Source organism: Cyclopterus lumpus, chromosome 14 (assembly GCF_009769545.1).
Source record: "Cyclopterus lumpus isolate fCycLum1 chromosome 14, fCycLum1.pri, whole genome shotgun sequence".
In the NCBI taxonomy this organism is placed as follows: Eukaryota; Metazoa; Chordata; class Actinopteri; order Perciformes; family Cyclopteridae; genus Cyclopterus; species Cyclopterus lumpus.
This window is the reverse complement of record NC_046979.1, coordinates 11506521-11533634: the sequence shown is the minus strand read 5'-3', so window position 1 is coordinate 11533634 and position 27114 is coordinate 11506521. Positions and strand designations below refer to the sequence as shown.

Here is a 27114-nt window from a genome sequence, read left to right as displayed (position 1 = left end):
TCACGTCGGGAATGGGCAGAGGAACATGAGTCGGATCTATTGATTGGACGCACACCTTGGTGTTAGGGTTAGGGTCTGATGAGAGAGAGTGAGAGAGGGAGAGAGAGGGAGAGGGGAGAGGGGGGGACGCGCATGAAGCCGGCTCGGAGGTGAACGTGTGTGTGATACGGTCTTCGTCCTCCCTCAGTGGATTTCTCCACATCCTGCTGTGCGCCTGACTGAGGGGCTTCTCCGTGATATTTACCACTCGCGTCGTAGTGTGGCGCATGGCAAGGGCATCATAAATGGTTAGAGAAGACAATGTGTTCCCTTCGTTTGTTCAGACAATAGCGAATTAAATCAGAAGGACTCCCGAGGCGGAACAATGGTTTGACATTTTAGAAAGGAATAGCTTTCTTTCTTTTTTTCCCCCAACGTGGGCGCACGCATAGTCAGAGATGGCAGGCTGCAAGCCAGAGGCACTTGAAGAGGATGAAGACTTGAAATATGAGTGGACTGGACCTTCTTTTATGAAATATTATCCAAAGGACAACTAATTTATATATGTTCTCAAGTGTGGCACCGCCGACTTGAGTGCGAAAATACGGAAAGGTAAAAGCCCATGTAACTTTATATAGGTCACATGTGAGTACCACATATTACAACTCGTATCGCCTTTAAAAAGAGACTTGACGTGCGCTCTCGTGGAACTCGGGGAGGCATTCAGGTGCGCTCCATGTTTCGTTTAGGACACACTGATACCGGCGGTACCTGCAGGACATAAAGAGCAGACTTGAAAGCAGTTGGGCTGTTGGCCAGTGATGCCGGACACATTCACAATCATAAAGAACCGGACGGAGCCACGGCTGGGGCAGCTAGAGCGCACACTGGCCACGGAGGGGAGCGCCCGCCCCGCCTGGGTCATAGCAATCCTGGCCAGCGTCTTGATCTTCACCACGGTGGTGGACGTGCTGGGGAATCTGCTGGTGATCATCTCGGTGTTCAGGAACCGCAAATTGAGGAACTCTGGTAAGATATTTCGTCCCTTGCAATGGTTTTATATTATCACAAAGGGTTACGTGATCACATCTCCACGAACACAATTGTTGGGGGAAAGTCGTCGAACTTTTTACTGTGGTAATTAGCATAATAATGTGGGTTATGTATGCGTGTGAATTCCGTAGACCTGAACAATTCTGGGTAAAGTATTTTTTCCTCGTGTTCTTTTCCCCAGGCCTCATGTTTTGACCCAAAGACCTCTGAGTGCACTTTGTCCCAAAATATCAGTCATAAGTCACCCCGGTGCCAAAACTATTACAAGAAAAATTGGTGCATTTCATATAGTTTAACAACAAAGTACACATTTAACTGAATTCACAGAATGATTACATATTTTTAACAAAATGCCTCCTTTTGGATTAGGGTGTCAACCTACTTCTGTCAGCATGCTTGCACCTAAATCCAAAGGCTACAGCTTCCAGTTAATAACATTATCCAGAGTACCATTCATTTCGGGCTGAAGTGCATCTGTACAGGAAACATGGTGGCTAATAGACACAGCAAGGACTGCTGGGATTTAACCATGTGCATTTCAAAATTAATATATAGTGCGTCAAAGACATGATTGTCAATTATGTCTTCACAACTAACAGCGTGGTCTCTCTCTTGCTTCGCTCCTCTACTTTTTACCAGTGAAGTTCAAAGGTAGTCCGACATAAGATGAGCAAGTTAATTAGCCCGGGTGACTACACTAGTGTTGATAAACCTTTTCTGATATGAATAGTTAACTTCCCCAGGAGGCCTCATGCGGCTACAGTGAAGCATGATAAATCATACAGCATGGAAGTGCGCATTAACTGAACCCTCGCTCCAGGTAAAATGAACCCTAGAGGTTGTAATTCAACTCTTTTGTGATGATGAATCCCTTTCAATAGTTTTACTGAATCAGTCACAGTATGTTCTATTCCTAAAACCAGTATCACACCCAAGAATGCAGTGATTTTGAAACTTATTCCGTCATTTCTCCCATTGAAGGCAGACAAAAAGCCTCTTCAATTTTATGAAATCCTTCTTTGATAATAATGTGTATAACAAGGATTTCAATGAAAATGAACCAATAAACCAATAAAGCCTTCCGGCTTTAGGTTATTGTTAGGCAAGCACAGACTCTTAGCTCTAACGCCCTAATGCAGGTAACCTAGTGAAAAGGTGTTCTTTAATATTCATTCCTGCTCAGTTTCAGAATGTTCAAAATCACCCTCAATCAGAAAAGACAGCCAAGAAGTCTCAAAGGGGTTCAAAGATCAGAAATTCTGCCTGAATCAGCTAAAATTAGATCTGCATTAAGTCCAGGAAGGATCAGATTGCCCTGGGTGTGCAATTTCCCACCTCTCTTAAGCCCCAAAGAAAAAGGCGTCCTCCCCCCCTGATTGGCCAAGAGGGGAAATGCACCAAGCTGCTCTCAGTTCCTAATTAGCTGCCATTCCTCACACCCTAGGCAACATATAATCCCAATAACCATCCAATCAACTCAGGGGAATTTTGACATTCATCTAAAATGAATAAGTACAGCGGAAATTACAGAAGTACCGATGAATGAAGACATTTTCAGACATAAAATACACAATGGTCTCTTATCATCTCCTCTGCATTCACCATGAACCCAAAAGCAGAATAGGCTGTGTCATATTTTAGACTTGTTTTTGTTTAATTGGAGTCAGCTGAGCCTATTGTCTTCTTTGTATTGGAAACATAGCTTGTTATCCCCATCAAATATCTGTCCATCCTTTAAAACTGCATACTACCTTTTTATTTTCGCTTATTTTCTTCTCAGTCAGATTGATGCATGACATGATACAGGAGTATTTGAAGGCAACCCTGTCTTCAGAGAAAGACTCACACATTCTGCACTTCAGCATGTTTTGTTTTTTTAAACTATGGTTTATGGCTTATTCATAGCTTTGAATTGCCAATCACCTAGGCTCATTTTTTATTCAAGCTCAAGAAATGGAACTTGAGACCATTTGTAAAACAGGAGCAATATATCAAGTGTGATTGAATTAGTGTCTAACGTAACCTATAACTTCTTTTTAGTCATTATCTTATTAAACTTAAACGCACAGTGAAAGGCTTAAAAATAATAGTAATGCATTTCTACATTTTCTTCCAACACCAAATGGAAATAATATTGATTTAAAATGTTGGCGCACCACCGCCCTCACCCCAAGATACTATATTCACCATCATTCAACATACCGTAGTATTGAGCAATGACTTTAGACTTTTTGTCAGTTAAAAAAAAAGCTTTTCTACTGTTTAATGGTGAGTGGACCTGTCGTCAGTACCCAGTTGAAGTTAGCAAGAACAAGGCAGCTTTCACATTACTGTAACGAACACTGATATATATTCATATACAGTGTACATTGAAATGTCACTGTGCAAGACATGCCCCCCAAAACAGCGCGATTCAGACTTGAAACTTGCCATCTAGCCTGTGTGGCCAATGCTATTTAGCCAGATAGTGTCTAACCTATTTCATTTTAGTAATGACGCATTACATAAAAAGACAAAGTTACAAAGTTAGTCTAATAGCTGTTTTGATGGGTCTACCTCTTGATTCACAATACATGTGACACCCCCGAGTGTGACACTCCTGCTTTAATGATATCAAACGAAACTCTTCCCAATTCTTGAATGAAGAAGACCGCGATTATGTCTTATTAAAAAGTGAGTTGGTGATAACCATAACGCCTTTTAAATCTGCTGCTTTTGTAATTTTTTACTTATGACTATATATAAACCTTTTTAATGTATAATACCTTGAATCTTGGGAGGACACTAACCTAAATTGAGAGCATAGAGTCAGATCTGAGTCAGATTTATACAACAACTGTGGGAGGTTTTGACCCACACAAATCTCACACAGCTCACGTCAATTGTATTCCATCAAATAATCATGTCGAATAAGATTATTTTTCTGCACTGGTATCACATTTACCCTTTTGCAAAACATGCTTATCTGTCCCAGAGCCGGACTCAAGTGCCACTGCTGACTTTTAAGAGAGAGAGTGCATGTGGCTTGGATATTATAAGGAAAAGGGTTGATTATGTAGAATTTCTTTGCTCAATAAAGATCATTTCACTACAGGGCAATTCAGTAAATCTCGTTGCAGCACACCTGTCCATTTCATCCACAATTTCAAAAAAACAATCCCCTGCATGGAGAACACATATGTTTCAGTTTACCGGCTTAATTAAAAAATTAATTGTTTCTTTTCAGGTTATTCTTGGATGTTTTTAGGTTATCCCCCCCCCCCCCCCCCCTCCCCCCCCCCCCCCCCCCCCCCCCCCCCCACCCCCCTGATTTCTAGGTTACCTACCAGCCTTGCATAAAAAGTGCTGTAAAATTATATATTCATAGTGGGGTTTGCCACTCATATGGTGCATTTCTGCCTTAAAACCTGATCTCTCTCAAGTCAAACAGCCCACTCAGCAGTTGAGAAACCGCCATGGACTCGTAGCACGGCCGCTATAGATTCAAACAAACCCACTCAAGGGTTTTAAATGGGAAAACACCTGACTTAACAGCATACACACAGTCACAGCTGACGCAGAGGCTGGCATATGATTTACCCACTACGGCCTGTCATTATTTGCATAAGTCCTTGCTGTGGACAGAGTTAACAAAGTAAACTAATCGCTGAGTGTTGGAGCACAATATTTCATCAGATGCTAGGTTGGTGATGGATGACTAACTCTGCGTCGTTCTCACCTACCCTTACTGTTTTGAGTTGTTTTTTTTGCGATTGCTGGAACATTTATTGCACTTTTTTTTAAATTAAAACAATTTTTTTTTTGTTGAATTTTCTTTCAAATTGCTAATACGTGTTAAAATAGACTGTAATAGGTTGTAAACAGGGATTCACCTCATACTGTATTATTTATTAAATTACAGGCTCATTATTATTCTTAAGTGGCATTAAACAATTGTATTCTCACAGATCAAAACTCTGATGCTTTTTGGTCATTTAACAAGCTACCATAAGGACAAGTTTGAGCCACAGAAACACAATCACCACACAATCATGAGCTATTAGAGCCATTTGTCCTCTGAAATGTGTCTTTTGAAGCACAGAAGCTTTGACTCAGACACAAGGACTCCAACATACTCCATGCAAAAGAACATGAGGCGTATTCAGGACTATGCAGTATAGTAAGTCTACACATCTGATTGTGATGCATTGTATGAATGTGTGTGTGAGCATGTGAAAGGTGTTTTGTACAGTTGTGCAGGGCAGAGGTTTTTTGTCCCCCCGTGATTTGTCTTTAAAAAAAGAGCTTAGTTGTAGCACAACTTCAAAGATAGTTAGACAGGATCACACATTAGAGAGACTCTCTTCACAGAGACTTTATTTACATCATATCTCCCCACCTCCTTCTCATTTATTTTCTCCAAAGCTCTCTGCCTCTACAAATACAATGCTTAAAATATTTCTTAGTTAAGACTGAGGCTTGGGAGAAAAAAAGCACTCTACTACCCAGTGCAGCGTTTCACACGCTGCAACTCTGTCTGCCGCTATCCATGGTGCTGAAACCATGAAAACCAGTCTCTTCATCTGTCTCTCTCCATGATGCTGAAAAAACCATATATATATGTATGAGGAAAAACATAGGGTTGTAGATATACTTGAGAGTGAAGATTGCTGCTGCATTTCACAATCCAACCTCAATCAAGTTGATGGCTCCAAAAAAAAAACTATTTTAGTCTTTTGGTCTCCACAAAAAGCCTGTTATCGAAGCTTTGACTTGACGTATTTTGTCCAAGAAATGTTGCACATTTGTGTTGAAATGTAGCCTAATCACTGGAGCCCAGCTGAGCTGGAGCAACTCTTGAAAACCCAGGCACTTTTGATGATTGTGTGGTTTCTGACAGCTGGCCCTAAAAGCTGAAAAAGGCTGCTTTCTCCTGGTTAAGATGATTTGGTTAGAAATGGGTTCTAAATTACTGTAGGTGTGCGGTTAGTCCCCATGAATGTGTGCAAGTCAATCATTTATCCTCAAAAGTTTGTGTTGGTAGTTTATTGGACAGTCCCTAAATCTATATTTTACATCTTTACGTTCTAGGCAATCCGCCGACATACTAATCCAGAGTTTCTCCCAGTTAATAAGTATGGTGGATGTCTGTGTCTTGCTCACAGTCATTTTGACAGGACATACGGCTGCTTGCAGACGATTGCCAGTGATCTCTCTGGACACATCATCCCGCTGCCCTGTCCATGCCGGCAAATGTTAGAAAATGTAAATCAAGTGCCAACTTAAGCCACGGGCTACTTACCAATCAGACATACACATGCTTTAAAGCTAATCAAGACAGACAGTTCTCCTCTTTGTACAAGGAGAAAAAAGTAATTCAGTTTAACATATTGACATGTTTGACAGCTATAACTAAGCCTAACAGAGATATATCAAGTCATTGGTTCATTCCCCTATACATAAATTTGTATTCATAATCTTTCTTCCAATTCACTTTAACATAAATTATGGTATCTTGCAAATGTTTAATCACAATTTGCTTTATTATTCAGAAATAACATTACTTCCACATAAAAAAAATATTTTAAACTGCGTACGAGTGAGACTTCTTTTACTTCATTTGTAATTTCATCCTTGAAGACTGCATGGTGCCATTTTCAGATTCATTAGGAAATTGGGAACCAAGTTTGCAAGAGTTGAGCACACAGAAATAGGAATCATAATGTTTCTGAGTAATGCTGTTGCTGTCAGGTGGGGGCAAAAAAGACAACAGGGCATGGACCCAAACGCAGATAGACAGAGAAGCATTTTAAGAAAAAAGAAATGTCCAACACAAACAAAACTAACAGAGCAGGGGAGTCCAAAAATGAGTAACACAAAGAAAAAAAACAGAAACAAGCGAACTTACTAATGGACCAAGGAAATCAGCCAAAAGCACAAGAGATACATACAGTATGCAGAGGATCACAGGGTTTAAATACACTGGGGATATGCAGGTGATTAGACACAGAAGGATTCAATCAGGTGCGGGGCAGACAATCGCAAAGGTGGGAAAGCATACAAAGGCAGGAAGTGAACGGGACACAAGAGGCAGGGCAATTCAAATTAAAACAGGAAACAAACTCAATCAAAACCAATATTGTCACAGTTGTTAAATGTGACTTATCTTATTGTTCCATGGTTTATTTCCTCCTCCATTGGAATTTTTTTGTAGTAAACCTTAGTGATGCGACGGATAATAGAACTCACAGGTCAGATTCACAGATCGGATCAGCCCAAAAGAAAAAAGGGAGCAAATCTTTATTAGCAGATGCAAATCCTTTTGTTGTTAGATTAGAAGCTGGTCTCCAAGGCTCCAGACAATTTTATTTATTTTTTTTGCCACCGTACCAAAAGTAATTTAAACCGCTCTATAGTCTTTCTGTTCTTCGTAAAAACACAGAATTCAACTGATTAGGAAATAAAAGATTGTATGTTTATGGATTAAGACACATCTTGTCATTAGTAGTTTGAATTATGTACTATAAGCTGCTGTGTAATTAATCCACGGTTCACATGCGTGTTGAACCGCGAGGTGGTCGACGATGGTCCGTTACACCACTAGTCATTCTACATAAAAGGATAATTAGAAGCAAATCAGAAAACCATCAAACACATCAAATATGCTAGAGTTAAAACAAAAACGGATAACACAAGTTGTAAAACACAGTATATAAAGTATGCAGTAGTAACTTCTTAATACATTCATGTTGCTCTTTTCAATACAAAGCACTTTGTAACCCTGGTTTCAATGTTTCAAAAGGTTCTGATACACCTTGCAACACTAATATATTGTTATTCCTGCAAGATTTTGGCAAGGTAAAAATCTCTTCTCAAGTCTTCTGTTTAGAATGTAATTTAATATTTAATATACTCATCGTAATCACACCCTTTATTTCCACTATAACCCAGTAGGAACCCTCAGATACTTTCTCTTTTTGGTTTCTACAATAATTGATGCCCCCGACCAAGGTTTCTTTTTGCCACGGGAAAACTTTAGCGTTTGATTTGAATTCATTAGAATCAAAACAGAAGATCAGACAGCTGAAGAGGTTGTCAGATTGAAGAGATGTTCTTTCATGCTGATGAGCTTTCTTACTTTCTGTTGCACAGTAAAAAAAAAAAAAATCTGGTTTGATTTGAATTAATCCATGATTTGGAATCACACATGTAAATTGCATTTGACATCCCATTTTACATCCCTTTGTGACACATATTATGTAGTTTCATGTAGAATCCATAGGGGAGCTGAGTTGTCACTGATCTATAATGCATGTGAGGGGAGTGTCTGCGGGGCTTTTCGATGTGTTGAGGCTTTGCAATATAATTCTTTCATCAACTTGTTTTACTGTTTTTGTCTTACTCGTGAGTATTTAGGCGGAAGTGAAGATTGGGCATGACTGCTGGGGATGTTTTCAGCAGCTTTAAGTGCTCTGGGAGTCTCCTTCTGCCTGAGCTGTGCCCAGACACTGTCCTGTATCTGTGGGTGAAGCATGACTTCTGTAATTCCCTTTGCACACAGACAGCTGGATAAAGGAAGCAGGAGGAGACGAGACCAGCTAGATGGAGAGGATGAAGTCTAGAGAGCGAGAGAGATGCAAAAGGAAGGTTTGGAAACAGCTTGAAAACTGAAGAATGACAAGGACACAGGCTACAAAATAGAGAAAGACAGCCCAACATTTAGATAGGAGAGCAAAAGGACTGAAATTCTCGCTATGAAAAGTAGAAGAGTGATGCTTTTTTATGAAGGCAAGAGGGACAGCCGAGACAATAGAAGAACTGCTGTCATGTGTCATAACAATCACCCAGTTGTTATCAGTAATTTACTGCTGAGATGGGAATGACTCAATAGCACAAGTTTGCACATATGCGCGCACACACACAGCTACTGATAGAACAATTTCCTTTCATCTCAATAACTATGAACACGATAGATTGACCCATTTAATCTGCAAAGCAACTAATCACTAATTTCAGTCCTTAATTCTTTATCAAATCCGGTAATGCCTGCTGTACATCCCCCATATCTACAATAATTGCTTTGTGATAAATTGAAGTGAATTATGTAACAGTTACTCAAAACCCGCAGGCAACAGTGGGTGAAGAGGTGGAAGAAGCAAGGGATTTACTGCAAGGAAAGGAGAGAGGGAGAGAGAATGAAAGGAGGGAGGAGAAATTAAGGGCAATCTAGGATGAAAAAATGAGAATAGGATATAGGAGGGAGGGAGCTGTCACAGGAATGTGCAGAACTGTATTCATGCAAACAAGACAGACAAACAGAATGTTTGCTTCAGAGATGCTGCGAGAGAGAGCGAAGCAGGATGGAAGCTCCTTCCCAATCTGGATGCAGAGATTTAGATAAATACTTCAAATGTACATCAAGGTTTAGAAGCCAAATGTTACAAGTATTATGATGCATCTTATTTTAAATTAGATTAATGCAGGGAGTTTTTTATTCAGATATGGGACTGATCATTTTTTCGATAATCTGAAATTGCTCACAGCACAACTGATTTATCCTTAAGCCAAACCAATCATAGCAAAATGCTTAAATGTGCAGCTGTATCACCACAAGATTCAGAGCTACACTTTGATGCCTTACATCCCATTTAAATCATTCAAATGTTGTGTTGTTCCAGTGGTATTTGGTTGAAAGGAAATTACAAGATGGAAAGTGTTTAGTTTTTAGTCAATTACTTTTCTATTCAGTAAACCCTAAAGTCATGTTAAATACAGCACAGCCATTTAGATCAATCTTATTAAGATAGACATTAAATCAGTCTCCTCCTAAATGAAACCACTGATTAAAGACTCTCACATGGCTATGTGTATCTGCATCTGTTGATTGGAAATAAGCCTGAATTCAATACGTAATCAAATATTATTGACATACATAGCCTGGTCTTTCAAACTCAAGTTGAAGATACTTAAGGCTCCAGAGTCAAAATGTACTTGTTTCCTACATGAATTAATTTCCCTCACTATTACGCCTATTGAACGTTTTTATTTTTATTTCCTTTTTTATATTTTAGCAAGTAAGTTTTTTCAGTGAATTAGAATGAATTGGAATTGTCCATTAAAACAAGTTTAACAATTATGGAATTAATTTGGTAAGGCTCACTGTTCTCAGGACCTATCTACTAAAAATACCATACAGGCAAGACTTAAAGACACTATACTGTATATAATGTTTAGAGAATCCTTATTATGAATGACCAGTGTCCGTAAAGTGTGCTGCTCACTTAGCTAGTTGGCCACTCCTGCCTTGCACCTCTCTTATAGACCTTGCTTTGTAACGTTTCATTATTTTTTGTTATTAAATGTTGTGTTGTTATAAAACACCTTTTTCCGTCATATAGAAGTTAGTATCATGATTACGTTAGCTGGTTACATCATTTGAAAAGCTAGCCAATCTATTTATATTGTATTTTGCAACAACGGGATATGTAAATTGTGATATAGTAGTTTATCTTAAAATCCACAGGAGGGCTATTTGTGAGTAAATACAGATATAAAACAATCAAAGTTATTTTTCTCTACTCTGTGCTCCATGTCCTTTGGTTTCTGTTTGTCTCACAACTCCCGAGCTCCTGTTTGCAGCCCTGATATAAGTTGGCAGCCAGGACAGAGCACTCAAATACTGTGCATCCAAAATGCCAAGTTTTCTGATCAAACACAGAATGGCCAGATAAATGACAACCCTTCAAAGGTTGCAGTGAGTCAACTGACTGTGAGTTGTGATGATGTGAAAAGCCAAGTCAAATAGTATACGTAATGAATGCTTTAATCTTGACTTTTATTTTCCCGATGTTCACTGGTATATGAGTGAAGACAGCTTTCTGATTTAATCATCTGCTTTGCTTTTCAGTTCAGTGTGCACTTCAAAGGTCAATCTCGCAGGACTAACCAGACTGAATGTCTGCCTGCTGCACTCAGTAGAAAAGCCAGTAATCCAAAACATCACAGTAGCATGCAAGTCCAATGTGTAAATATACCAAATCACACATATAGTGTAATATATCCCTCAGAATCTACTGTGCACAAGCATAACCTGATCTCCACATCATAGGAATATGTCGACCTGCTTTGCACCAGCTTTCCTTAGCAGACATTGAACTGTTGAAAATACCGTGTGAGTTATTAGACAGACAGAAGTGTGTGTGCTGTTAAACCTCACAGCCAGCATGTGCCGCCAGACTGAGCAGGATGGCATTTTTAATGTGAAGGAAAAGAAGAGAAACGGACAAGGGACGGTGTGGTGCATTCTTAATGTTGGGGGGGGGGGGGGGTTACAGAAGGTTTGGCTTGCCTGAGGCAAAGTGTCCACAGAGTGCATTTTGAATGTGAATTGTCCTGACCTAAGTTCATCTCAACTGCAAACAAAAGCTTACCACCAGATGACAACTTAATCAAGTGCACGCATCAATTGTGATGCACACACATAGCTTCTCATATGTTAGTAACTGTACCAGATATTCAGTAATATTTCATCTGCTTTGAGAGGCAGCTTGAGGTGGATTAACAGCCTTGCAAAAGATAAAAAGTTAATAGCATTATCTCTGTTTTCCTTGGAGCTTCTTAAACTCTTATCAATAAAGTGCTACGATTATTTAGCAAAATGTTCAGCCATTTCCTAGTCCTTGTACAACTCTCTAGAGGAAACTATTAGCCCGCTAAACTTACTGAAACTCCCTGTAGTCACATGTGCATCTGTAACAAGAGTATAGGCTCACACAATACCGAGAATGCTCAGGGGATCCTTTTGTCATCTTTTGTATAATGTGGACATTACTTTCCCATAATAAAAAGGCTCTCAGACAGCAGTGGACGTTGAATGAGAGCTGTTCATCCAGTAAAAAAAACAGGCTGTTTCCTCTGAGAAAGTAAATAGCAATAACAACAAAAAAACATACAGAGATAAAATAGTTTTTTTTCTGTTTAATCATACAGACATTTTAAAAATCCATATATAGTGTTTGGGTTATATATACATATTTATTTGCCCCGGTAAGTACTTTGTAACATATCTATGAGCTAACGTTGCTCACCAATCAAATGGTAAATGCAAGTACCTCAGTTTAAGAAGTCTGGGGATAAATAACAAGACACTTAAATTACGACAACAAGATTAGGTGCTGCCACACACACACACACACATACTATATGTGGCACCTCTGCATGTTGGGGAGACAGGAAGTGGAATCACGCCTGATAGAAAAACAACTGTGTACCTACACATCTGGCACTAATACATATTAACAGACCTGAACATTTTTTGTTGTGCTTTGTTGATTCATGTGCACTCACAACACCAGGCAAGAAAACAAGTGCATCGCTAATGTGTATGCATTAAAGATACACACCGAGAGACGCTGACAACGGACAGGAAAACGTGACATAAACCATTTATGGGGCCTATGGAAATTTGGATAATTGAAGAAGTTGGAGCAGCAATGAAAATAAATATGATTAACAGTGATCATATATCATTTAAACTTGGTGGAAAACCTTACAAATTTCAGGCCGTCAGATTCTATCATTGTGATTCAGGTGTAGCTTTCCCATTTAATCTTTTCCCTTTTAATCTTTTCCACTTTAATCTTTTCCACCTTCTTTCCATGTATAAGTCAAACTGGTGAAGAGTTGATAAAGAGTCCACACAGAAAATGAAACAAAATGACTTTAACAATCTTGTCTGATTTTCACCTTTTACAAATATAAAGTGTCTTTGGGTTTCTTTTGTTGTGATTTAAAGCAGCTGTGAATGGATGCTAATATGTAACTGCTGGATGTTTAAATACACAAAGTCTGCTAACAAGCTTTTGAAACTGTTCGACTTTTGCATTTACTGTTAAGGAGGAAACAGTAGAACATATTTTTACAATGTTAATTTTGCTGGTATTTTAAGTATTATTATTCCTTTGGTCTTTTTGCATATTGCAATTGGACAACCTTAAATACATATCAACTGTCCTGTACACTGGTCTGTTAGTTTTAGATCACATTTCTAATGGGGTTTGTATCTTTCCTTTAGTTTTTATGTCACTGGCTTTTTCATAACTATAAATATCAATTTGGTGTGTGCAGTTGAATGTGCAGGTCCCATCCATGAAGTATACCAGTGTCCTTTTTTGTGTAGCCAGCTGTTTCGACCAAGTTAAGTAACATCTTCCAACGGAATACAGTATTCTGTCATCAATGAATGGCAGCAGCACACCAGGCTGGGGCGTCTGTCGGTTCCTTACTGAAGAGTACTTCAAATGTCATTGAGACTTTTTGTGAGCCAGATTCCTCTGCTAAAGAAAAGCATTACGGAGAGGCAGAAGAAGCCGGATGCAGCTGATGTGGCTGCAGCACAGTTGGATAGCAGCTAGCCTGGCTGGTGAGCGGCCTACTGGCCAGCAGCAACATCCTCACCTTCAGCCAAAGTGGTGAGGCCTGAACAGGCAGAGCTGACTGGCAGTATTTGCGCAGCAGTTGCCCACTGTTGCCAACTGAAGCTACAGCAAATTACTACACTGCTGTGGGTTTCACCACGGCTGTTATTTTTCATTGGACTGCGTTGCTGACACCAGCACTGAGAGGAAAGTGTCGACCTGTGACAGGAGGAGATTTGAAACTTTCCTTAAAGTGTAACGAGAGTAACAAGAGTCAACCTTCGAGCAGGAACCGTTGTCGGAGCATGTTTTCATGGCACAATAGCCATGTGTGTGTTTAACGCTTAACAGCAGTTGTTAGCATCCTAACATGCTCGGCTAAGATGATGAACATGGTCAGCATTATACCTGATAAACATCTGCCTGTCAGCATGCTGACATTGTGTACAGTTCCAGTCAGATGAAGAAAGGATGCATGTTTATTGTTAACAGATGATATGAAATGATGAAGTCTCGGAGTCTTTGGCGCTTGGACTCTACGGGGAGATTTGAAATAGAGGGCCGACTGCCCGGATCAGCAACGAGATAGATCCCCGCCCATGGAGTCCAGACCTGGTGGTGCTGATGAGCTGATAGAATGATGAGTTGATGAAGCTGATGGATCCATGAAGACTGGGTGGAGATGGGGAGGTGGAGGGGTGTGTAACAGCAACATGAATGAACTGAAGGTAGAGAGACAGTCATATTTAAAGACACAGCAGCACGATGATTGGCTAACCGTGTCATTGGTAACATTGACATGGTTAGCCAATGTATGCTTATTGGATAGAGGTGACCAGCTAATCTACGCAGCTGGTGTCATGATTGACGGCGCAGAACAATGACAGCGAGTAAACAATGAATAGGCATGTGTGAGAAATGATCGTCAGGCATATGAGGAATTAATGGCGGGCTTGACGGGTATGGTCTTCCTGTCTGAATTTGTGCTCTAGCTTCACTTTTCACTTGTATGGTGCCACTAGCATGGCTGTAGATTCTTACTTAATGCTAAGACCTCTTTCTCTTGTTTAGACACACAAATGTACAATGCAGTTATTTTGATAAAGCATGAATTGTACTAAAAGCTATAGTGTATGTTCTTTTGTTCATGATACAGTGTATGTTGAGTAAAGCAGCCTCCGGAAACATCTGTACATTGTGAGGGTTTCGGAGTGAATCCACAAAGCGCGTGATTTTGACACGGAAGATCGCTGCTCATGTCCACAGTTCAATCGAGCGATGTTTCCCTGACTGTATCCACTCCCAGAGCTTCCCTCAAACCGTAACCACGTCGTTGGCGAGTGTTCTGTTTGTTTTGTCATGAGGACTGTGTATGCATTTTTTGACATAGTCATATGCAGATGGGAATACTTTTTAACTCTCCCTTGATTTAAATGCAATGCAGTGTGTATCACCAGCTGCTCATATTACCTGCCTGGTGAGCCCCAGAGACCTGCTTTAATCTGCGATCCTTTGATATCATCGCAGCGCAGTCCTCCATCACTAAGGAGCAAGCGGTGCGGACATGTTAGAGAGAGAGCTGGAGATAAACCTAAGCTTCCCATTTGGCCTGTGTGTTGGATGAATTTGAACCTTGAAACGCTAAGTCCTTGAAACTTCTGATGTTTCTTCGCTGATTGCTCTGATCGATACCACACTTTAACTTCCCTGACGCCTCTTAACTCCTGGATTTAGATGTTTTCTAATTATTCTTGAGATCTCGAGAACTCCCTATCTCTTTCTCTCCCTCGCTATGAAGATCTCCACATTCAGTTCAAACACACACAGTTCTATTACAATAAATGAAAAGAATGTTTCCGCTGTTGTCAATCACAATTTTAATTTGTCCTTGTTACTCCAATAACCTGCAGAACACGCACGCTGTCACTAGTTTTCATGCGTCAGACTTAAGTAAACTGGAGTTCCAATGAAAGGTTTGCAGCAAAGTGAGGTTTAGGTGAGAATTTATTATCCCTTTATCAAAATATATTATATATAATATTTATCTAAATATATTTCTATATTTGTAATTGAGTTCTGGTTTATTTTGTCACATCTTGGGCTTCAGTTACACAACGGATTTTTTTGGGGATTCACAATACCTGACAAAAGACAAAATATTCAGGAATACTAAAACGTTATTTTTCCAACTCCACTCACTAGGATTGTATATAATACATTTATTTGTGTTTTCTTGGTATTGATATATATATATATATATATATATATATATATATAAACCAATTATTAACGAATGTAAGTAGTAACCGTTTTGCAATGATCTTCCTCTGCTTCTAATAGTACACACAAAGAAAGAAAAATAAAAACAGTTCAGAGTTGCTTGTATGCTCAAAACCAATTCAGCGCCATGAAGCGTGGACATAATACAGAAAATATATTTTCCAAGACAGTTCCTGAGGGTTTTGGAAGGTTTCTGCATGTGGAATAAAACCACCAGCTGTAAAATCCTTGACTTATCGCTTCACTTGACAAGCTTTTTATCACATCACAACACTGATCTGCAATCCCAACAATGTTGTGAAAATGCTGACTTTCCCTCGTGGGACAAGGCCCATGACATGGGCCCCATGTTGGCCAAACCAAGAAAAGCCCCAAAGTACGAGCTCCAACACAAAACGCTGATGAACGCTGTTTCTTTCCATTGTGTGTTGAAACTTTTAAACCAGCGAGCAATTTTTCCAAACTGCAGTGATAGAATAGATGTTTTGATTTAACAAAGTCACACAGTCCAGATCTCAAAACTGGAAGATTTTACATTCAGACCTTTTCTTTGATGTAAGTCCAACTCTGTGCCCTCATGTATATGATAATTGAGTTAGATGATCTGCTCATCATGTGATAATGAACCATCTGTCTGCTCAATGCGTCACTTAGTGTAATGTTCCTGAAGTTGTCTGTGTTCTTCTGAAGCTGTATTGTGTCAGATCTATTTGCTAAACACTCTGTTCTACTGATAATTATGTAAATACTGAAACCAGAAACTATGAGTAAATAGCCCACAGCCAGGGCAATATGTAATTATATCCAGATCATTAAACGCTCTCTCTCTGTGGAACAATTGCGCTCAAGATTTTCAATGAGTTTGTCATTTCCTTTTGTCATGGAGTTCCTGCATGGTAAAAATCAATTTAGTACAGACATTTGGAGAGATATCTCAGAGGACTGTGGTCCAAAACAAATAACGGTCTATGCCAAAAAGAGTCTCTTTTTACCATCCAACGCATAGCAGATAACAAGTTGAAAAAATGGGTTTAGCATTATTTGCACAAGTGCACACAATTACCTCAGCTGTACAAACGCACACATATGCAAAATGATGCGCACATTGGCACAGCATGTATAGCAGAAACTGTTATTGAAATGAATGTAGGGTCAGTAAGATAAATATTAACACAAGCAGCCCTTACTGATGCACAAACAAGCTAGAAGATTAATTACTTTGCCATTCATCCAGCATAACTATTGATTGTAGTTTAATATGCAAATTGTCTGTGTGTGGAGGGCCAAACAGATAATTTAATTGCATATTAGGATATGTATCCATATATATGTATTGTTTTGTAAAATATACAAGACTCACTTGTATACCAGTGTATCTTTACCATAGTGTCACACCAAAGTTGAACAAAGTTAGCATTATAAACTTATCATAAATACTATAATTGCCACTGCTGCTGCTGTTGTTCTTGAGAACTTTTTAATGATGCGTCATTTTATGGTGGCCATTGTTTTCATTCAGTGCTTCAGCTGAGGAGGAACTTTGCCTCTTTTCCATCTACACCCTCTTTCTTTCTTTATGCCTGACTGATCATGATTTAAGTTGTTCTTTATTATTATGGTTACAGTCGGTGTGCACGCTTATACTCCATGACGGTTGCTTCATTTCTTCTCAGTTGAGCATGGGGGTTGTGTTTGTTTTTGCGGTCAGTGTGTTGTATTTTCTATAAAACCTTGCAAGCTTAATGGTAAAGAGTGCAATACTAACAAATAACTTTTTCCAGAAATACACTTTGCATACAAACTTCAATAGAGGAAAAAGCAGCAACTTCCCAAAAGTAACGAGGACCGAGGGATTTCCCTTTTCTTTCTGTAAGTTACTGAGTGGCATCAATGCTCCTACTGTGTAATCTCATATATCATCATGTTGCAATAGATTTATTGGAGCTGGTCGCTTAATACTGGTAACCATTGGCAAGTTAATGTGATTCATAGATGAAGCATCATATTGGGTGATGCATATTGTTTACACTGTAAACAATCTGACAGTGCCCTCTAAAGAGAGGCGACGGAGGCAGAGAGAGAGAGAGAGACCTGAGGGAGGCCGCTGAAGGAAAAGCTGCTTTGCAAAGCCGGATTCAAAGCAACAGCCAACCAACGTCTGAATCATATTTACAACAATATTTAGCACCTCCTACACACTTCCCTCCAATGAGTTTGTATGACTTTGGAGCTCTTGTTAAAGACTAACTTAGGGTATGCAATTACATTTTTTGTTGTATTTGTTGAAATTCTGTTTACATCCTGACAGCAATCAATAAAACAAATACAAAAAGATCGGGTAACTGTGGCTGTTGCCTGTTATAAGCCCGTCAAATCATTAAATTCGGCCCACATCAAAAAGTTGGATGGCCTACCTGCCAGTCTACCTGCCAACTGCCGACCAGCATGCACTCTGCCGGTGCACTCATTGCACGTGACCAGAGTTTTCCACAAGGATAAGCAGACAGAATGTTGATTGCTTGACAGCTGTGATTACTCACAATAGTCATGTCTGTCGTTTATTTTAATTATGATAATGTTTTCTTAGACATGAGGTACCTGACTAGGGTTAGCAGTGACATTGATGCGCTCCTTTCCCCAACGCTCGCTCGTGGACTCTTCCTCCAGCAGTGAGCTTTCATGTGTTTTGGGGGAGTGTCTTCGGAGAAATGACTGAGGGGAGGGGCTGAAATTTCTTAGAAAATATAGCTGGTGAAAGGAGACTTTGGCCAATCACAGGACATTTCAAAAATACCTGTTGGCTGCTCTATAAATGCTGAAGCATTTCCCTTTAGATGTTGAACATCTGATTCAGTAGTTCAAAATCCTGCAGAAAAAGTTGCTGTTCCAGCATTGGCAACAGGTGCCTACACTGCAAAGCAACCCCCCAACAAGGAAGATGGTCTTCTCAAAAAGAGTCCTCAAGAAAGTATGAAAATAAAACGTGTCAATATTTTCAAAGTGTTTCAGAGATAGCAAAAAAAGAGTTGATAATAGTTAAGCCTCCTGCTGACCGTAGCTAAAGGCTCATTACTGTCCAAGTTTGCACAGAAAACTTGATATTAATTCTCATAGCAAAGGCTCTGTTTCATGTATTTGATCAAGTTATAGTCAAGCATGGAGTCACATCTTTTACTGGATAAATTGCTTCACAATTAAAATGTTACCCCAGGGATGTTTATACCAATTAACCCAACCAGGATTTTTACCTTCAGCACTTCAGACATAATTTACTGGTTGGTTATATAAATGGGGATGCTAGGCCAAATATGTTGGAATAGGGTAGTAGTCATTTATTTATGGTGATTTTGTGGATTTATCTTAATCAGAGATTTATTCCACTTCTTGGACTCTTATATTTTGTTATGTGGATGGCAAATATTGGGAACCTTCCAACTTGTTAACCTTTCAAATCACTGATCAAGATAGTTGCTTTGCCCACATGTTGGCTGTGGCTTTTTTTCCCCTGAAAAAGAAAAAAACTAGACACTTATAAATGTGTATCTACTGCAGGCTGTGTCTTTGCTTCAGTAGAAAGCGTATAAGAGTGTAAAGTTGAACTCAGGCAAACATACTTTTCAGTTACAGCATGTATTACATTTGATCTATGTTCAAGAACAGAACTTTGAAGGTCAATTTCTTCACTTAGTAGTTGTTGGACCTGCTCCCGATCCTTTTCAGACTGGCAACACGGCATGGTCCTCCACTTTGCAGTGTGTGCTTTGTGTTTTTATGTCTGGGAGAAACACAGAAAACAAGGCGCCAAAGAGAAAAAGCCGGATCATTAAGGAGCAAGGATGGAGGGTTATTGGGTCGTATCGTTCAAAACTAGCACTCCTTTGTTGAGGAACAGCTAAGTGAATAGACAAAATAAAAAACACACATTGGTGGAAGTGGTAGAAAGGTTTGCCTTCCTTTCCCCTGTGAGGTCAGCTGTGTATGACCACGCGGTCGGCCGGGCAGTGGAGTGAGGAAGCTGCTGGCATGCTGAGGAAAGGGCTCTGATGCATAATAGTGATGACAAGATTGTTTATTGTTTTGCCTACAAAACTATGAGAAAATTTACTACTCTTTTATCTTGTCTTATATGTCATCTACTTATTCTTCCTTATCATCTTCCACTGTTGCTGCTAACAATCCAATTCTCTATTGACCTTTAACCTCCTTTTGTTTTTTTGCCATCTTCCTAATTCCCATTTTCCTGTTGACAGCTTTGTTCATTCATCACTGCAGATTGAGTCAGACATTGCCTCCATTTTGTCTTGGTAATGTTCTTTCATTTAACAGACTGAAGAAATGACCTGAGCTGACAGCCTCATTATAAAATAACAAGGTTGTTAATTGTCTAGATCATGTCTTGTGGGGATTGTATTTTTTACCCCCACTTAAATGAGATTGACTCCCCACTTTTAACACAGCCTTTCCACTTGAAAGTGCAGCTTTTATCATGCCTGACCACTTTTCCCTCTGCATTACTCTTTTCTGAATTCAGTCCCCATTCCTGTCACCATTCCCTTGCCATCTTTTTTTTTCTTCTTCTTTTTTGGCCCCACTCCTTCACTGAAAACAAATTTAAATGCTAACAAGGCAAATCTGCCTAGCATGTCCTCCCACAGGATAGACGTGAAAAAAAAGCAAATGAGAAGAAAATCTTTGCAATATCTTCCCTTGGGGAATGTCTTACAAACATTGAGGGAAGATACACAAAATATTGTTTTGGTTCTAATATTGTTTATTACAGTAATCATCCATGCATGCCTTTGACAAAGGAGATTAAGTTTCAGTCAGCATTTTCATATGCAATTATGTCCATGTGAATAACCTTGTATAGAGCTGCACCAACTTCAATGATTCGATCCACATATTAGGCATAAAAAGGGGGGATAAACAAAATTCAGTTTATTATTCATGTTTGTTCATTTTCTCTTTGATTGGTGCAGCCAAATAAGTTGCTACTGCAAATTAAACTCAACATCTCTGAACAGTAGCTTGTTTAAATTACTCCCTATTCCCAGGGGCTACTGGGTAAAGCTAGTCTACATTGTTTTTTCTGCTTAGAATCTCAACTGTGATTCATTATGAAATGTGATCACCATCCATGGCATAGTGAACAGATGGTTAGAAATCCTCACAGGTGTTGCTATGCGCGCTCCCCACATTTGAAACCCTTGTTCACTGCTTCTATCCGACTGAACGGGGCAAACATGAAGCGGCCATTAACTGCGTGCTCTCTCTCACACACACACACACACACACACACACACACACACACACACACACACACAGAGACACACTTCCTGGATCTGTGCCAGAGCAATGCAGTGGCAATGGCTGCCTAACCAGTCATGATGCATTAACAGCATTGCTTGTTCAGAGAAGTCATTAACAGCTATTGCAGAAAGGATTTTTATAATTACAACCATCTTCTAGCTAATATGTGTTCATAGATGTGTGTGAGTAGAAACAACTGTTCACTCTATTACCTCCTTTTCATTGCCTATTTAAATGTTACACCAGCTTTAATCTGTTACATCATCCCATCTCATAGTAGTTACTCATGCACTTTTACATCATGTTACCTGTTTTCCTACTTATTACCTCTCAAACCAAATGAACTACTCTCACACTCATCAATACCATAACTGCTGGTCCATGTATGTCTCTTCTAACCAATGCTAAAACACACACAATGAAACAGACAATAACAAAGTACCTGCAATTGTATTTAGCATACAATTATGCTTCAACAAGCGGTGCATGACAGCTGTGCAGCCATACCAGAGTTTATGTAACGCTTGTTATTTCTCATGTATTGTTACGCCATGGCAGTGCAGTGGAACAGCAGGTCATCTAGGTCGGACATTTCACTGTTTCGCCTTGTTGGTGATTGCCTTTCAAAAAGAAAATATGTTTCTGACAGTTGTGTGATCATTTTCTGAATATTTTAAAGATTGAGTAGCTGAACATTGAATGGTCTATGCTGCACTCTTTGTTGTGTTGGAGGTGACTCAGTTCAACATGTAAATTGAAAATCTAAATTCCCATAATTATCATAAAACCTCACCTCAGTCTGCAGTCATTTGATTGCACAGAGAACCCTTTTATGGTTTATATATACAGTAAATTGTATTTCTGTGCCTGTCTTTGAACATTAACTTTGATTGCAATTAGATATTGTAGACTTAAACACTTAAACGGTTTTACTGTCTCATCTTACAATGCCATAACGACCGTGCTTAAAAGGATCTCATTCTCCTGGCAGGCTGCTCGCTGCACAGCATGTTTCAAAGTAGGCCTCGAGTACCAAGTGCAGTTGTTGGAGCAAAAGTCTGCAGTTAAATTTAACAAGGTCTATTATCTATATACTTTCTCAAATGTATATTGTTCCTACAGCGCATGAAGGCATATGTATGTGGGGAAAAAACAACCACTTCATGTTGCAAAAAGAGGAAGAAAGTCAAGATGTTTCAAGGAACTAGTAGAATTGTGTTTTGTTGAATATGGAAGTTGAATTTCCATATGCAAGGAGTCTCAAAACCCTCCCTTGAAAAGACAGTTGTAGCCTCAAACTGAGACTAAAGCAAAAGAAGTCAGATTTCTTTTGCATGTCTGCACAGGTTATACCTCGTCTTTCTTCATTGTATTTATTTTTTTAATTGAAGACGAACACACATGCGCAATACATACAAGCACACACACACACACACACACACACACACACAAGCACACACACACACACACGCACACACAAAGCAGTTCATAATGAACAACAATCTATCCATCAATTCCAATCTATCAATGTCTGCCTTATTGCTTTTAAGGAGGTCTGTAATGAAAATACTCATGTTAAGGTAAAAAAACTTGAAATAAAGCATTAAAAAAGGATACGCTACATTTCATTCTACAATATGCTTTTTCTCCCTGATGCACACGTCCAATTTAAATTCAAATACACTGGAAATAAGTTTCATACGGTTATAATTGAAGATGCATAGTGCATTTGCTATAATCCCATACATTTAGAAATATGTCCTGTACAACGTATTTTCTTGCTCGGAATTGAAGCATCTATGGTTAGCTATGTTATCAAATGTATTTTTTACCTCTTGATATCAGGAGGTCTTTTTAAAGTTATCCAATGCCATTTCATTTTTTATCAGGCTGATGCTGGAATTCCCTGGTGAATATGAGTTTATATCAATCTGTGTTCGTCCTGTGGTCATTGTACTAAAACTAAAACTTTAAATTTGCTGATATTTCATGCAAATATTTACTCTTAATTTACATTTTAAGAGGAAAGTGCAATTAGTTAGTGCATTGTTTTCAGTGTCTGTGTATTTGAAGCCGACTGTTTCCATTGTGTACGTTTTTAGGATGGCAATGCTGCTCTGAAATTTGGTACAATTATTCATGGTCCTCAAATGACAAACCCCTCTGACTTTGATGAATCTCTGACTTCTCTGCTAGAGCCACCATGAGATTCAGAGTCATAACTTTTGTGAAATGTCCCAACAACTATTGGATGGATTGCCATGAAATGTGGTCAACACATTCATGTCCCCAATATAATTCATTATAGTTATGTCTGTAACCCCTTAACTTTTCATCAGGAGCACTTATCTTGTCTCAATTTCAATTTGTCCAATATGTGTATGTATAGTGTTAAGTGCTCCTTAGCATAGTGTAATAGCTAATGTATTAGCCTATACGATTGATGTATTTGTTGATCCTAATCAGACATTTTCATTGAAAATACAATACCTTATATTTGAAGACAAGCTCACTCTATTAACAGTTTTTTTGTGTCTATTCCAGAATTAAATTCAGGGGGTGAAACCCAAAATGAGTTTCTGAGTTTGCTATATCGACTTTGTGCATCATAGAGCATAGTGACAGTTCTAGGTTGACAGACGCATATCAAAGTCACATATGCATATACTGTAGTTACAAAAATAAGTGCAGCAGTTGCTTTGCAAAGCTATAAATAGAGCTCTTGTGCACTTTGCACTAATTACTTTTGACACAATTCGAGCATGTGGATTATTCAAGTATCTTTAATCCCAGAGAGAGGTCTGAGAATATGACACACAGTCCCTCATCTAACACCCCCACCGCCAAGGTCTCGGATTCCCTCTTGTACTTGAGGTCCCTCGACAAATTTGTGAACAAAAAAACATGAGGCCAGCTGTGGCACTGATAGTTGCTGTTTTGTATAAAAATACGATTGGATGCTACTAGTCAGCTTGTGGCCTAGGTATTGCAATGTATCAAATGCAACTACAATGGTCCGCCTGAACGAAAGCAATGCTTAATTCATGTGACATACCATTTAGATTTGAAAAACAAGAGACCAGAGACCACAGTTTGGATTAGTTGAGGGGATCAGATAGATTACAAAGGACCTGCGTGCCCCAGTGCCACTGAAGCTCAATGCCATGTCCACAATCTTGTCCCTCTACTCTGTCAAAACAGAGTGGCTCTGCCATTCCTGATAAAACGTTGTCTGGGGTGAAGCAACTGGCTGTGACATTGGCTAGAAACCTTTGGTATGTAATCTCGGCCCTCACTCCTAACAATCTTGCCAAGCTGCTGAAATAGGCTACTCGACCATTAGGTTATTATCAGAGAAAGAATATTTGAATCAAGGAATGTTAAACAATGTTAGTTGCCAGCTTTAAATATGACTGTACTGTAAAAAAATGAATGTGAATACTGGTGGAATGGTCTGACATTGTAACATAATATAATACCATAATATGAATGCAGTTTTATATGCAAAACATGTGAGCACTTTAAATGTAAAGGCATCAAAAGTGCTACGCCTTATGCCTTCTATCAGAATGAGCTGACGGGGTGGAATGTACTTATCCTGATTTTCTGAGCACATGCAGGAAAAATGAATTGTGCTGAGATGAGAACATGAGGTACCAAGCCATTATAGTCACATTAGAGGGTGAATCCAGTGTTTCCTGCATAATAAAGCAATGTGACTCATCCCACAATCGGAGAGAATGTTACTTAGACTGTCTCTCTGTGTCTTCCTCTCCAGGTAATGTATTTGTGGTGAGTTTGGCCTTTGCTGATCTTGTGGTAGCCTTCTACCCCTACCCCTTGGTTCTCTATGCTCTCTTCCATGACGGATGGGCACTGGGAAACACACAATGCATGGTAAGACCCCATCAGCTAAAGTGTCAGTTAACTCCCAGTACAACACCAGTAAACTACTCCCAACACACTGACACAAAAACAAACTCTTTCTTTCTTGCTTTCTTTCTTTCTGTTCAGGTCAGCGGTTTCCTGATGGGGCTGAGTGTCATCGGTTCCATTTTCAACATCACTGGGATCGCGGTGAACAGATACTGCTACATCTGTCATTCATTCTCCTACAGTCGGCTGTACAGCTTTCGCAACACTCTGATGTTTGTTGCCCTAATTTGGGTGCTCACAGTGGTGGCCATTATCCCCAATTTCTTCGTTGGCTCCCTGCGCTACGACCCGAGGGTCTACTCCTGCACCTTCGCCCAGAATGTCAGTAGTTCATACACAGTGGCAGTGGTTGTGATTCACTTCTTGGTTCCAATTGCCGTGGTTACCTTCTGTTATCTACGCATCTGGGTACTTGTGATTCAGGTCAGTCTACTGCTTCTCCACATGGTTATTTACATCTTTACAGGCACACAGATGGTATCAACCTGTAAACACGCAATCAGATGTAAACAACACAGGCAAACCTTGGGCCAAATAAAAACCATCAGTCTTCCAGAGTTCATCCAAATTGGACCTGCAATGTAGAAAACAAAATTAGTGTATTAGTGTAATTTTCTAAATGCCAGGACATACTGACAAAATACATCATCCAATCATTGAAATATTTGTTTCCATGTAACATTTTAGTTGAGCATTTGATCTTTATCTACCAGTAAATGTGGGTTTAAACAACAATAGAAACACAATTATTTCAAGAAGTCAGTGCCTGTGATTTCAGCTGGGATATTGTGTTTGACAGGCAGATAGATGGATGAGATACATGTACTGTATGTGTGCATATCTGTGTGGGTTTATGTCTGGTTGTTTCAATGTGTGTCATATAGAGAGGCAGAGCGGAACATCATTGCACCCGTGGCATCATTAACTTTAGATCATTCTTATCATATCTTATCTTTTCATCCAGGTGCGACGTAAAGTGAAGACAGAGGAGAGCCCTCGCCTCAGACCAAGTGACTTGCGGAATTTCATCACAATGTTTGTGGTCTTTGTGCTGTTTGCCATCTGCTGGGCTCCACTTAACCTGATTGGCTTGGCGGTGGCCATAGATCCGTCTCGTGTGGCTCCCCTTATCCCCGAGTGGCTTTTTGTGGTCAGCTACTTCATGGCCTACTTCAATAGCTGTCTGAATGCCATCATCTATGGCTTACTCAACAGGAATTTCAGGAACGAATACAAACGCATTGTCACTTCTGTCTGGGTGAATCGGCTTTTTGTGACAGAGACTTCGCGACCTGCCACGGACGGCAGGAGCATGAGGAGCAAGCATTCGCTGCCTCCGCCGCTCAACAACAACGAGTCGGTCAGAGATCGTTCAAACAAAGAATGACATCTTTTATCCTTGAGCCTGTTAAATAGTCATTCCTGTTGTGTGTCATCCAGTCAGTTGTGCAGCTAAAGAGTATCGAGTAACAAATGAAACTAAAATACATGGCTGAGTTTTCCATTGGCTGACATGGATCAGACCAGGGTGGAGGTAAACATGTTTACGTCTGAAGAAGTTTTTTCTAAGTTGTAAAAAAATATATAATAATACAAGTTCTTGTAAGTTTATCATTTGGAGGATTCACTCAACAACTTTGCTGAAGTGCTAAATAGGCAGTGTCCTCTTTGATTTGGATATGGTTTTATATCTTGGGAGAACAAAGCCATGCATTGCAGTTTCATTTAGCTGGTACTTTAAAAACAATCTGAATGGTACATTAATATATTATAAAAATGTAATATCCTTTAAGGTCTGCTGCCGTAGTCTTGAACGCAGGCTACACCTCTCCTTAGTAACTTCAAAAGCCTCAAATAGTACAACTCGCCTCACCTGAATGCTAGATTTGTAAAGAGGAGATAATGTCTAAGATTAGTCTGATGGAGTTTGGCGTGGGGACATTAATGTGGCGTTAGCATATCCTTCATGCTGCCTGGTTTGACCCTCTTGCACTGCAAAACACAAATAAAAACTTAGTAATGAACTTAATACAATAATTCAGGAAATCAACACAAAGCAAGTCACTAGCCCCACAACATGTAAGATGAACCAGCTATCAAACAAAACCAAAACAAGTGGTGCATGTGGTGTAGTGGGCCGAGGAGACATATTGTTTCTATT

General features: G+C 39.5%; 1 protein-coding gene across 1 annotated transcript; it reads left to right on the top strand.

Annotated features, from left to right (window-relative positions):
- The first annotated feature begins 800 nt into the window (after window positions 1–800).
- On the top strand, window positions 801–26340 carry mtnr1bb (melatonin receptor 1Bb). Its single transcript, XM_034550175.1, has 4 exons — window positions 801–1008; window positions 24796–24914; window positions 25032–25376; window positions 25918–26340. The coding sequence occupies exons 1-4, from the start codon at window positions 801–803 to the stop codon at window positions 26338–26340; spliced, it is 1095 nt and encodes a 364-aa protein (XP_034406066.1).
- Window positions 26341–27114: the final 774 nt, after the last annotated feature.